Source organism: Neophocaena asiaeorientalis, unplaced genomic scaffold, assembly GCF_003031525.2.
Source record: "Neophocaena asiaeorientalis asiaeorientalis breed wild unplaced genomic scaffold, Neophocaena_asiaeorientalis_V1.1 scaffold276, whole genome shotgun sequence".
In the NCBI taxonomy this organism is placed as follows: domain Eukaryota; kingdom Metazoa; phylum Chordata; class Mammalia; order Artiodactyla; family Phocoenidae; genus Neophocaena; species Neophocaena asiaeorientalis.
Window position 1 is genome coordinate 287,173 of NW_020173725.1, and position 14,159 is coordinate 301,331.

A 14,159-nucleotide genomic window follows, 5' to 3' on the forward strand; every position below is an offset into this window, starting at 1 on the left:
ACTCCCATAAGGTTAACAGCTGATTTCTCAGCAGAAACTCTACAAGCCAGAAGGGAGTGGCATGACATATTTAAAGTGATGAGAGGGAAGAAACTACAACCAAGATTACTCTACCTGGCAAGGATCTCATTCAGATTCCATGGAGAAATCAAAAGCTTTACAGACAAGCAAAAGCTGAGAGAATCCAGCACCACCAAACCAGCCCTACAACAAATGCTAAAGGAACTTCTCTGAGTGGGAAACACAAGAGAAGAAAAGGACCTACAAAAAACAAACCCAAAACAGTTAAGAAAATGGTAATAGGGACATACAAATCGATAATTACCTTAAACGTGAATGGATTAAATGCTCCAACCAAAAGACACAGGCTCGCTGAATGGATACAAAAACAAGGCCCATATATATGCTGTCTACAAGAGACCCACTTCAGACCTAGGGACACATACAGACTGAAAGTGAGGGGATGGAAAAAGATATTCCATGCAAATGGAAATCAAAAGAAAGCTGAAGTAGCAATACTCATATCAGATAAAATAGACTTTAAAATAATGTTACAATGCACAAGGAAGGACAGTACATAATGATCAAGGGATCAATCCAAGGAGAAGATATAACAATTATAAATATATATATGCACCCAACATAGGAGCACCTCAATACATAAGGCAACTGCTAGCAGCTATAAAAGAGGAAATCGACAGTAACACAGTAATAGTGGGGGACTTTAACACCTCACTTACACCAATGGACAGGGCATCCAAAATGAAAATAAATAACGAAACAGAAGCTTTAAATGACTCAATAGACCAGATAGATTTATTTGATATTTATAGGAGATTCCATCCAAAACAGCAGATTACACTTTATTCTCAAGTGCGCATGGAACATTCTCCAGGATAGATCACACCTTGGGTCACAAATTAAGCCTCAGTAAATTTAAGAAAATTGAAATCATATCAAGCATCTTTTCTCACCACAACACTATGAGATTAGAAATCAGTTACAGGGAAAAAAACCATCAAAAACAAAAACACATGGAGGCTAAACAACATGTTACTAAATAACCAAGAGATCACTGAAGAAATCAAAGAGGAAATCAAAAAATACCTAGAGACAAATGACAATGAAAACACGACAATCCAAAACCTATGGGATGCAGCAACAGCAGTTCTAAAAAGGAAGTTTATAGCTATACAATCCTACCTCAAGAAACAACAAACATCTCAAACAATCTAACCTTACACCTAAAAGAACTAGAGAAAGAAGAACAAACAAAACCCAAAGTTAGTAGAAGAAAAGAAATCATAAAGAACAAAGCAGAAATAAATGAAATAGAAACAAAGAAAACAGTAGCAAAGATTAGTAAAACTAAAAGCTGGTTCTTTGAGAAGATAAACAAAATTGATAAACCATTAGCCGGACTCATCAAGAAAAAGAGGGAGAAGGCTCAAATCAATAAAATTAGAAATGAAAAAGGAGAAGTTACAATGGACACCACAGAAATACAAAGCATCCTAAGAGACTACTACAAGCAACTCTATGCCAGTAAAATGGACAACCTGGAAGAAATGGACAAATTCTTAGAAAGGTATAACCTTCTAAGACTGAACCAGGAAGAAATAGAAAATATGAACAGACCAATCACAAGTAATGAAATTGAAACTGTGATTAAAAATCTTCCAACACAGAAAAGTCCAGGACCAGATGGCTTCGCAGGTGAATTCTATCAAACATTTAGAGAAGCACTTAACACCCATCCTTCTCAAACTCTTGCAAAAAATTGCAGAGGAAGGAACACTCCCAAACTCATTCTATGAGGCCACCATCACCCTGATACCAAAACCAGACAAAGATATTACAAAAACAGAAAATTACAGACCAATATCACTCATGAATATAGATGCAAAAATCCTCAACAAAGAAATTAAAGATGATACAAACAGATGGAGAGATATACCATGTTCTTGGATTGGAAGAATGAATATTGTGGAAATGAATGTACTACCCAAAGCAATCTACTGATTGAGTGCAATCGCTATCAAATTACCAGTGGCATTTTTACAGAACTAGAACAAAAAATCTTAAAATTTGTATGGAGACACAAAAGACCCCAAATAGCCAAAGCGGTCTTGAGGGGAAAAAATGGAGCTGGAGGAATCAGACTCCCTGACTTCAGACTATACTACAAATCTACAGTAATCAAGACAATATGGTACTGGCACAAAAGCAGAAATATAGATCAATGGAACAGGATAGAAAGCCCAGAGATAAACCCATGCACATATGGTCAACTAATCTATGACAAAGGAGGCAAGGATATACAGTGGAGAAAAGACAGTCTCTTCAATAAGTGGTGCTCGGAGAACTGGACGGCTACATGTAAAAGAATGAAATTAGAACACTCCCTAACACCATACACAAAAATAAACTCAAAACGGTTTAGAGACCTTAATGTGAGGCCAGAGACTATAAAACTCTTAGAGGAAAACATAGGAAGAACACTCTTTGACATAAATCACAGCAAGATCTTTTTTGATCCACCTCCTAGAGTAATGGAAATAAAAACAAAAATAAACAAATGGGACCTAATGAAACTTAAAAGTTTTTGCACAGCAAAGGAAACTACAAACAAGATGAAAAGACAACCCTCAGAATGTGAGAAAATATTTGCAAACGAATCAGCGGACAAAGGATTAATCTCCAAAATATATAAACTCGTGCAGCTCAATATTAAAAAACAAACAACCCAATCCAAAAATGGGCAGAAGACCTAAATAGACATTTCTCCAGAGAAGACATACAGATGGCCAAGAAGCACATGAAAAGCTGCTCAACATCACTAGTTATTAGAGAAATGCAAATCAAAACTACAATGAGGTATCACCTCACACCAGTTAGAATGGGCATCGTCAGAAAATCTACAAACAACAAATGCTGGAGAGGGTGTGGAGAAAAGGGAACCCTCTTGCACTGTTGGTGGGAATGTAAATTGATACAGCCACTATGGAGAACAGTATGGAGGTTCCTTAAAAAACTAAAAATAGAACTACCATATGACCCAGCAATCCCACTACTGGGCATATACCCAGAGAAAACCATAATTCAAAAAGACACATGCACCCCAATGTTCATTGCAGCACTATTTACAGTAGCCAGGACATGGAAGCAACCTAAATGCCCATCATCAGATGAATGGATAAAGAAGATGTGGTACATGTATACGATGGACTATTACTCAGCCATAAAAAGGAACGAAATCGGGTCATTTGTAGAGACGTGGATGGATCTAGAGACTGTCATACAGAGTGAGGTAAGTCAGAAAGAGAAAAACAAATATTGTATATTAACGTGTATATGTGGAAACTAGAAAATGGTACAGATGAACCAGTTTGCAGGGCAGATATTGAGACACAGATGCAGTAAGCAAACGTATGGACACCAAGGGGGGAAAGTGGAGTGGGGGGTGGTGGTGGTGGGATGAATTGGGAGATTGGGATTGCCATATATACACTAATATGTATAAAATGGATAACTAATAAGAACCTGCTGTACAAAAAAATAAAACAAAATTCAAAAAAAAAGTATAGTCTCCTTTTTATTTACAAGGCAGGTACAGTACTGAAAAATATGATTTTCTTTAGGATTGTGCAAAAAAGGCTTTCTATTTTAAAACTATGGCCAGAAATTTCTAGACTCCCTCTTAAACTTCTGAAATGCCCATGGAGTCTCTGATGCCTTCTTCCATACTTTGAGAATCACAATGTTCTAATGTTCTATATTAAGATAGCACTACTGACCAATTAGCGTAAGTTTTTTTAATTAAACATTTTATTAGTACTGGGCTTATTTTGAGCTATTTGTATTTTCTCTGCCTGTCTTTTGGGAACAACCATGTGTTTGTGAACCAACTGGTCATTGATATTCTTTTTATGGAATAGAGTGTTACTCCTGGTGAAATAAAGATCTGAGTGTAGCTAGAATAAAAAATACTGGTGAATATATGGGAAATATAAAAGATTTTTTCTTATTTTTAAAATCTCCTTAAAAGATAAGTGGCTTTTAAATAAAAAATAGTACAATATAGGGAATTCCCTGGTGGTCCAGTGGTTAGGGCTCCGTGCTTCTACTGCAGAGGGCATGGGTTCAACCCCTGGTGGGGAAACTAAGATCCCACAGATCTCACAGCACAGCCAAAAAAAAAAAAAAGTACAGTATATTACGTTGTTTCTAACTAATTTAAAAATAAAACTATGACAGCAGCTCAAAGAATGGATGGGAAGATGGAAGTAGATGCTTTCAAGGCTCTTAAAATACACATGAAATGGGACAATATCCCTTGAAGATTGACTGTGTTAAGTTAAAAGATGCATATTGTAAATTGTAAAGCAACCACTGAAAAACAACAAAACAAAACCCAGAGAGGTACAGCTAATAAGACAATAAAGGAGATAAAATGGAATCAGAAATATTCAGTCCAGAGAATTCAGGAAAAAAGGGAAGTCATTGTCCCTGAAACAAGATCAGATCTGTTCTGTCGGCTGGCTGCTTTTACTCCCTACTCCCAGAGCTGTGCGTGAGAAGATGGCCTATATTTCTTTTTATTCAAAGGATTGGTAGCCTTTTTGAAGAACTCAACTTTCTTTGTATTGGAAGTCTTTTGCCAATACTCAGAATGTCTCTCATTCCCCCCTCCCCCCACCTTGCTACTCTCCTATTTTACAGCCCCAGGTTTATAAGGTACCTATCTCTGTCCCTTCTCTTTGGCACTCCAGGTGGAAAAGCGTCAGTGTTTTCACTTTGTCCCTAACTTCTGTACTTGCCAATCGAAGATGTTGCATAATAAAGATAAAGTGGGATGCATTGATCTTTTATTTTTCTGTGATGTCTCAACATACCTTACCCTTTCTCTTTCCCCTGAATTCAGAGACATGAAAAATGCTGTAATTGGAAACAACAAGCAGAAAGCCAACCTCATTGTTCTAGGAGCTGTTCCAAGGTAAGTTTGCTGTCATCCCCTTTTCTGCTATTCATACTAAATTTTGAATGTATTTCTCATTCTCAACCATAAGACCTATCTTTTTTCTGTATTGTCTGTTCTTATTTTTTTTTAATAAATGCTTTGAAGTATATGAAGCATCTCTTTAAAAAAAATTAAGGTACCAGGGAATGGAATATGAAACAAATGTATTAATACTTCTTAGAGGTTCAGGAAGATCATTGAGCCTGCAATAAAAGGATGTGTTGTATAGATAAGCAGTGTACACCAGCCTGAATCTTCCCTGTCTCCTTTGCACTCTGGCAGTTTTTGTATGATTGGATAATAATTTATTAGGATTCGCAAAACCTTTTTTGAGTTTAAAAAAAATTCTTGGTTTTTTAACCCTGCTTTTTTAATTTCTCGAATTTGCTGGTTTTTAAGTTAACATAGAAAGTTTGATTTCTTCTGATGAAGCTAATAAGCTTCCTTTTGGTAGACAGTGACAGTTGTATAACTTCCTCTTTGCCTTTGCTACCCAGAACTAAGTTTTATGTGCAATTGCTGTAAGTTTTTCATTCAGAATTTTTTAATGTTTTGGTTTTTTCTCTTTCTTCTTTTCTATCTTTTAATATAGGATTAATGGTTTTATTGTTTTTAACATGATCGACCTTTGGTCACTATAAAGCTGTCAGCAGCCTTTCTTAGGGAATTAGTGCTCAGTATATATAAATATGCTTTAGAGAACATGAAGGTTCTACATTAGAACATAAAGGAGATGGTCATAAGTGGTGGATGGTTAGAATTTGGGGAGTATTTATTTGTCAGGCTGGCCTGGAGTAGAAATAGGATCTTCTGATCTCCCAAATAGGAGGACTGGAGAAAGAAGAGAGCTTCCCTTGCTTGAAGAGCAGCACAAGGACTCTGAATATTCCCTCTAGGCTAGATCTCTGTGATCTCTGAACTGCAGTATTGGGTATTCAAGGTCCTTAAGATCCGGCAGCACTTGGCTTTGGGAGTCTTCATATCCTGGAGTGGCAGATAACGTGGACTGTGGTGCTGCTGTTTCCACAGAGATCACTTGTGGACAACTTTCAGATTCACAGTTCTGATAAACTAAGATTATATGATAGTTCTGTTGCTCAAAATGAAGAAAATCTCTTTAGATCCACCCCCACTCGATATTCCATTATTAAAGTAACAGCTTGTATAAAAATATGACCATTTCCTAGCCCTCCATAAGCTCGCCAACCATATTTTCAGTGTGTGGGATGTATTGGTAGCCTTTTTCTGTAACATTACTTTTAGCTAATGTTTACTTTTAAGTTTTTTAGTCTCTTCTGTTTATTAAGTTTTTTCTTTTTAGATTATTGTACTTGCTTCAGCAAGAAACCTCAAGCACAGAGTTGAAAACCGAATGTGCAGTGGTATTGGGAAGTCTTGCTATGGGTACTGAAAACAATGTTAAGTCTCTACTCGATTGCCATATTATCCCTGCCTTACTGCAAGGTATGTAAAGAAGTCATTTTTATACAAGTAAAAATTAAAATCAGTTTGCAGAGTTTCAAATATGAGTTGAAAGGATGAGTCTCAAATCTGTTTTCTATTAATAGGACTACTGTCCCCAGACCTGAAGTTCATTGAAGCTTGCCTCCGATGCCTGCGCACCATCTTCACCAGTCCCGTTACTCCAGAGGAACTACTGTATACAGTGAGTTTTATGTGTTTTTGAATCATCAGTTACATTTTACTAACAGCGCACTTCTAATTTATTGGGTTGACCAAAAAGTGCCTTCAGTTTTTAAGTAAAAATGAAAGACACATTTTTCGTTTTCACCAAGAACTTCATTGAACAGCGTATTCACCCTTTTGTTCCACTACCTTCTGCCGTTTTTCAGGCAACTTCATAATTCCATCTTCCCAAAACTTTTTATCTTTTTGAGCAAAGAACTGGTCCAGGTGCCTTTTACTGTCTTTCAGGGAATTGAAATTTTTTCCATTAAGAGAATTTTGTAAAGACCTAAATAAATGGAAATCTGAACGTGCAATGTCTGGTGAATACGGCCGATGAATCAGAGCTTCCCAGCCAAGCTGTAACAGTTTTCGCCTGGTCATCAAAGAAACATGCGGTCTTGCGTTATCCTGATGGAAGATTATGCATTTTCTGTTGACTAATTCTGGACACTTTTCGTCTAGTCCTGCTTTCAGTTGATCTAACTGGGAGCAGTACTTGTTGGAATCAATTGTTTGGTTTTCCGGAAGGAGCTCATAATAGAGGACTCCCTTCCAATCCCACCATATGGACAACATCACCTTCTTTGGATGAAGACCGGCCTTTGGTGTGGTTGGTGGTGGTTCAGTTTGCTTGCCCCATGATCTCTTCCATTCCACGTCATTGCACAGTATCCGCTTTTCATTGCCCACCACAAATTGTTTTAAAAACGGAACTTTTTCATTATGTTTCAGTAGAGAACCGCATGTGGAAATACGGTCAAGAAGGTTTTTTATCCTTAACTTATGTGGAACCCAAACATCAAAGCGGTGAACATAACCAAGCTGGTGCAGATGATTTTCAAGGCATGATTTGGATATTTTGAGTATGTTGGCTACCTCCCACGTGGTATAACGTTTATCGTTCTCAACTAATGTCTTGATTCAATCGCTGTCAACTGTTGTACCCGACCATGGAGTATCGTCCAGCAAGAAATCTCCAGCACAGAACTTCACAAACCATTTTTGACATGTTCAGTCACAGCATCTTCTCCATACACTGCACAAATCTTTTTTTGCGTTTCAGTTGCATTTTTACCTTTCTTGAAATAATAAAGCATAATATGCCGGAAATGTTGCCTTTTTTCTTCCATCTTCAATATTATAATGGCTACACAAAAATTCACCAATTTTGATAAGTCTTTTTTTAAATGCACACTGATATGACAGCTGTCACATACAATCTAACAAAATTGTTTTCAATAAAGTTAAAGACAGCGAAGTGCTACTGGAGCCATCTTAACGGAAAAAAACGAACGAACCTTTTGGCCAACCCATATTTAGCATCTCGAAACTGATCTTAACCGTGATAACTGTGTTGTAGAAAAGTCTCAAGAAGTGTTTGAAGTCTTGCTAATTTGCAAATATCAAACGTTCTAGGCTTTGTAAAGAAGTGAAAGATCGTCTCAGATCTTGAGGAATTTGTAAGCTGTTTTTTTCTTTTGGTTTTTGTAAAAAGACCCTTCTTAATTTCCTAATAGGTACAAATTAAGGAGTATATTTAATGCACTCACTATAGGTTAAATCCAGTAGAATAGGCTTTGTAGAGAAGGTAGAATTCGACCTGGTCTTGAATAATGGATAAGATTTCAAGAAGTGGAGAGAAAAGAAGCTGTTCTCGGAAACATCTGTGTAAGAGAGAATATGCAGGACAGTGGACAGAATAGTCTAACGCAGGAAGAGAATCCGTGTTCATTTCGGCTGGAGAGGTGAACCAGAAGCAACTTGTTAGAGGCTTACTTAACCAGGCTAGAATCAGAGTATGTGTGAGAGAATCTAAAGATCTTTAGAGTCATTCAGTGGTTTTCAAAAACTTAAGGGAGTATTAGGGGGTGTTTTTATCTGTTGATTACTTGGGACTTTCTTAATAAAAATTATCCAGACTAGTATTTTTCAAACTCTTATCCACAGTCCACAGTAAGAATGACACTTTCCACTGCCATACTGTGTGTGGGGGGCGGAACGGGGAGGGGGTGAGGGGTGGTGGAACATCCTGAGATAGTCTTCACAAAACAGTTCCATAATAAATGTGGTGCCTTCTGATTTCTGTTCTATCCTTTTTCATTAAAAAAAAATGCTGGTTGTGATTCTCTGAGCTGACACACAGAATGTCAGAGTTTCAAAGTGGACACATAATGAATCAGAGATCTTGTCCAGAATCATGTTTTACAAGTATTTCAAGAATATAAGCAGTCAAGAGGCACAGGCAAAGCAGGCAGGGAGAGGGAACATGCCACGTGCCTCCATAGTTTGTTTTTCCTACATTAGGCCCTTGCTCCTCTGGCTTGTAATGATGCATAAGGTCTGTGAGGTTTGTGGGTCACCTCACACAGCAGGGAGGCTCTAAATTATGAAACATCTCAATTTTATACCTCAGGGATTTGTGCAGCATTCTTCAGGGAGCCGTGCCTCATAAATCCAAAGACTGTTTACTACACTGGTTCTCAAACTTGAGCATGCACCAGAATTACCTGGAGAGCTCACTAAACACAGAATCCTGGACTCTACCTACAGAGTTTCTGATTCAGTGAGTGTGGGGTAGGGCCTGAGAATATGCATTTCTAACAAGTTTCCCAGTAACTTGAGATGCTACTGGTCCACGGACCACTCTTTGAGAACCCCTGGTTAACTGTAAGCACTTCTAAAATGTGGACATCCTCCTCAAAACATTCCACATAGAAGGGCTCTCCATCTGTTTTCCTGAAAGTCCAATTGTCATGTTTACAAAGAAATTAAACCAATCACCCATCTTCTTTACCCTATAAGTTTCTCCCCAACCCCCGGCCCAGTAATGGGGGAGAAATTGATCCTGGTTAACTGATTTAGCTCCTTCCTCCTCCCTCTCTAAACTGATTTCATGACCCACTAATGGATTGTGGTGCATAATTTGGAGAACACTAGTCTACACAAACTTAACTTCTTTACATAAGAAAAATTAAGACTCAGGGACATTAACGTGACTTTCACACAGAGAATACCTAAATTGTGAAATAATTTTATCCCTCAGAGACGGTGGAGAATCCATGAAAAGTGTTAGGTGGGACAATGACAGAGAGTAGTATTTAGGTGTAACTGACTGACATCTGTGAGTTGGATTGTGTAGAGGCCAGCTACCATGGCAACTCAGGCACTAAACTAAAGACAGCACAGTCCTGTTGAAGAGGGCAGGATGTCTAGTTTGCAATCCTGTTTATCAGATGGGTGACTGGGGAAATTATGTAACTGTTCTTTGCCTTGTTTAATCAACCATAAACTGCAGATATATAACACAGTTGGCAGAAAGGACGCAGGTGTGAAGAAATGAGATAGGGGCTATTGTCACAGGAAAACTGAGGGGTGAGAGAGCAATGGAGGAAAGGAATGAGGTGGAGGTAGTTTTAGGAGCATAATAGAGGCTCTTCCTCTCAATTGCTTCTTCTCTCTCAGCTGTTACCTACTTCCCTATCATCTGTCAATGGAACCACTGTCATCGTTATTCCTGCCACCCCAACCCTGCATCTGTAAAATAGATGCATACTTTACATTCTCATCTCTTCCCTTTTTTAAATGAATTTAGTAGCTGACTTTCTTTGAAATTTTCTGAGTGTTGTTTATTTTTTTTGTCCACGCCACGCTGCTTGCGGGATCTTAGTTCCCTGACCTGGGATCAAACCTGGGCCTATGGCAGTGAAAGCGCTGAGTCCTAACCCCTGCACCTTCAGGGAATTCCCTCATTTTGTTTTTAAACTGCTTATGACAACACAGGGTTATACTAAGAAGCAAGGGGAAAAGATTCTACTTGTAGGCATCAACAACCTATTTTCCTACTTAACTTTTATGGATCTTGAGCATTCTTTTCTTTCTGAGGGAAACCCCAAATCTTGTTTATCCCAACAGTGGTATTCTGGTATTCTTTTAAGTTTCCTTCCTTGCCCTCTGTTGTCTTTTGTCAAAGGGTGGTCTGTGGACCAGCAACATCAGGTATCAGTTGGAAGCTTGTTAGAATGGAGAATCTTAAGTCCTATTCCAAACCTAGAGAATCAGAATCTGTATATACAGAATGTCCCCTGGGAACATACACACAGTGCACATTCATATTTGAGAAGCATTGCTACAGGACTTGTGGCAGCATTGACTAGGGGGCTTGAGCTAAGTCTCCTTTACCATCTGTGGTTCAAGCCAAATATTATTTCAACGTTTAATTCTTTTTGCACTCAAGAAAGAGGAGATTTTTGGAGAGCCCTGCAGCAGGTTGGGTGGATTCTTCTGTCTTGTCCTATACCATCGTGTATGTTGTGAAGTGTCAGTAGTAGGCAGAGAGTGGGCTATAAGTGAGAAGTTGCTATTATATAAATTGTGAAGATTGAAATTAGCTAACTACAGTTGTTATGAGTGTTAACCTGTTGCTGATACTTACCAGAACATCTCAGAGATCAAAATTGTCAACTTTTATTTTAATACAGTAATTCCTCCTTATAAGCAATGCATTGTTACATATCTTATTAATATGTCACATTTTGGTTTCAGAATAGATTTATGTCAAGTCTTATTGAAATGATTTTGTTTTATTGTGGGGTTATAGGCTGTTTATGGGAGAGAAATTGAGAATTTCCTGTTCTTGTATTTTGTTGTCAAGGATGAAAATTGAAGCCCCTTTCCTTGTCCTTTGCTTAGACAGTTTTGATTGCCATGTTGCTTCTGTGTTGTGTTCCTTAAAGAGACTTGATTTACTGTCATTAAGATAAGAGGCTTACATATGTATCTGCTCGTGGAAATCATTTGTTAGGGATACTTACTGTGTTTGAGTTCCTTGTTGCTGTGCTCTTCTTCCCTTTGACTCCAGGATGCCACAGTGATACCGCATCTCATGGCGCTGCTTAGCAGGTCCCGCTATACCCAGGAGTACATCTGTCAGATCTTCTCACACTGCTGTAAAGTAAGAACCAGAACAAATGTTCTCTATAATATAAAATCTTGCGTGTCCTCAGGAGATGTGCCTTCTGTGTGTATCCTCCTGTAGTTAATCTATACACATATAAGCAGACTTATGTATGTATTTTCCCCTCTTTTTTTTTTTTTTGACACAAATGGTAGCATACCATACATACTTTTCTGCACCTTGCATTTTTTACTTAACATCTTGAAGGATATTCCACATCAGTACATGAGGAGTTTCCTCATTCTTTTTTTTTAAACAGATGAAGAGTATTTTATTGTATAGATGTACAATAATTTATTCAACCAGTCCTCTATTGTTGGGCATTTAGCTTGTTTCCAATCTTATTTCACAGCAGTGATGCAGCAAATACCCTGTATGTAAGACATTTTATAAGAAACAGAATTGCTGAGTCAAAGAATGTGTGCATGTGTAATTTTACCACATGTTGTCTTATATTGGAGGTTATACAATTTTATACTCCTACCAGCAGTATATGCTCATGACTGTTTTCCCACACCCTCAGTTTCCACATAGTTGGAAATTGTTTTAAGTGATCTCTTATAAGGAGAACTAAGAGAGATTCTTCTCTCCTCTTTGTTGAGAGGAATTTCAGTTATTAGAAGAGCCTGAACCTAAACTGAAGAGTGCCATGCAGTGCTACTTATTTTGCTTCATAGTTTACATATTGAGTGTACTCTTTTGATAACCATAATTTGCTAACTTTTAACCAAGTCATTGTTTATCTTCTGATAAGTTTTTCAGGACAGCATTACTTACCTGCTTATCACTTATAATGCAAATATAAAATGAGGAGTTTGGGGAACTATAGGAAAGAAGGAAAAGTGAACAACTGCATACTAAACTAAGAAGATCACAGATCTATGCTATTTTAGGACAGTTTCCAAAATGTAACTTAAGTCAGTTCCTTTCAGAAAAAGTAACTATAGATTATAACTAACTACAGATTATAACTTAAAACCCCTCTCAAATCCTAGCTGTCATAGCCTATTCTATTCTATATATAAAGACATTTAGAATTTAAGATTTTTGTCAAAAGTCTCTGAAGTTTCTCCTCCTGGATTGCTTTGTGAGCATGTAAGCCAACTTATAGGACCAGGGATGTCAATTTCTTACTCTCTTGAGGTGGGCAAAGAAAAGCTTTGAGAAAACAATTTCCAACATTAAATGATGTCTTATAGCCAACCCTGGTAGGTAGGTGGAGAAGGATACTCCAGAACTATATGCCTCATTACAAATCTTTCAGCACCTAGATGCAAGTGCTTGAGAGCACAGCATCTACTAGTCATAATCACAGTAATCCCAAATGGACACTGAAAATTGGACCTGGAGGTATAACTACTACATGTCAAATTATGAGAAGTTTGAATAATCCTATCCCTGAAGTTACCCAAATAGTTTTTAGAATTGCTCTTCAGAAACTTCTCAGTGCTTTTAGGCTCGCTCATCTGAAACTTCTCAATGCTGTTTTAGCCGAAATCATAGATAACGGAATACTGTTAAATTACTAGTTCTTTTGCTGGAGATAGATAACGGAATACTGTTAAATCACTAGTTCTTTTGCTGGAGAGAAACTTATGCTGAATAAGAATTTACAGGCACCCTCATGCCACTAACAGAACTGAAGAAAATTAAAAACCTGAACTCATCTTTCTTTTAGCCTGATAATTAGCATTTGCCATGGTAATTAGATAACCCAATTTAAGTAGTCTGAGATATAACTAGACCTCAGGAAACATTATAGCATGTATAAACCCAGTGACAATAGTAATAGTCTAAAATACTATTTATTTGCCTACTGACACACTAAAAACATGTATCTTTGAAAGCAACTGGTCTGATGATCTCTGTATGTCATTAATTATAAAAACCTTTTATTTTCATTTTGTTTATGAAAACAATAAATAAAATTCATAGTAGCATTTTAAGACTCATTTACAAATTTTCATATGCTAGTATCAATATTAAATTTGCATACTTTGGGCAGGAGAGACAGAAAAAGAGATTTCTAAAGCATTTGTGTTGTAAGCTAATCATAGTTATATTTCTGAAATTCTCTCCCTGATTTATTAAGGAGCAAAAAAAGGCTAGTAATAATATTAATTGGAATTCTAACTTCTACATTGTTGCCACTTAAGCAGTGACTCAGATTTCGAGACCTATCTTTTGGGGTTTAGGATCGTGAGGGCTAATGTGCTTCCCACACTGAGAGGCCGTTTCACTAACTCCAGGTTCGTGCAGGTTGATTTGGAGAGACTAAAGAGAGAGTTGATAATGGAATAATAGTTCCTCCTCTTCAGTTGGTTCAGCCACTAATTCCTTCCTTGCAGTTGTTTTTACACAATCCTATCTATGACCATAGAGAGGAGGAAGAGCTTCTTTTGTAACAAACATTTGCTGCAATTTGGGCAAAGAATGTGAGGGATTAAAAAGTACAATATCTTGTAAGCGGTGGGAAACAGTTATGTACAGAGAATT

At 37.4% G+C, this 14,159-nt stretch overlaps 1 protein-coding gene across 5 annotated transcripts in view; it reads left to right on the forward strand.

The window, feature by feature from the left end:
- Positions 1-14,159, forward strand: part of ARMC8 (armadillo repeat containing 8) — a 105,218-nt gene that overhangs the window by 31,217 nt on the left and 59,842 nt on the right. For 4 of the 5 annotated variants that reach the window (XM_024750754.1, XM_024750756.1, XM_024750752.1 and 1 more), the window contains 4 exons: positions 4,925-4,996; positions 6,342-6,484; positions 6,589-6,686; positions 11,568-11,660. In XM_024750754.1, coding sequence (XP_024606522.1) covers positions 4,925-4,996; positions 6,342-6,484; positions 6,589-6,686; positions 11,568-11,660 — 406 coding nt within the window. The remainder of the gene's footprint in view (positions 1-4,924; positions 4,997-6,341; positions 6,485-6,588; positions 6,687-11,567; positions 11,661-14,159) is intronic. The other variant, XM_024750753.1, reaches the window with a different exon arrangement.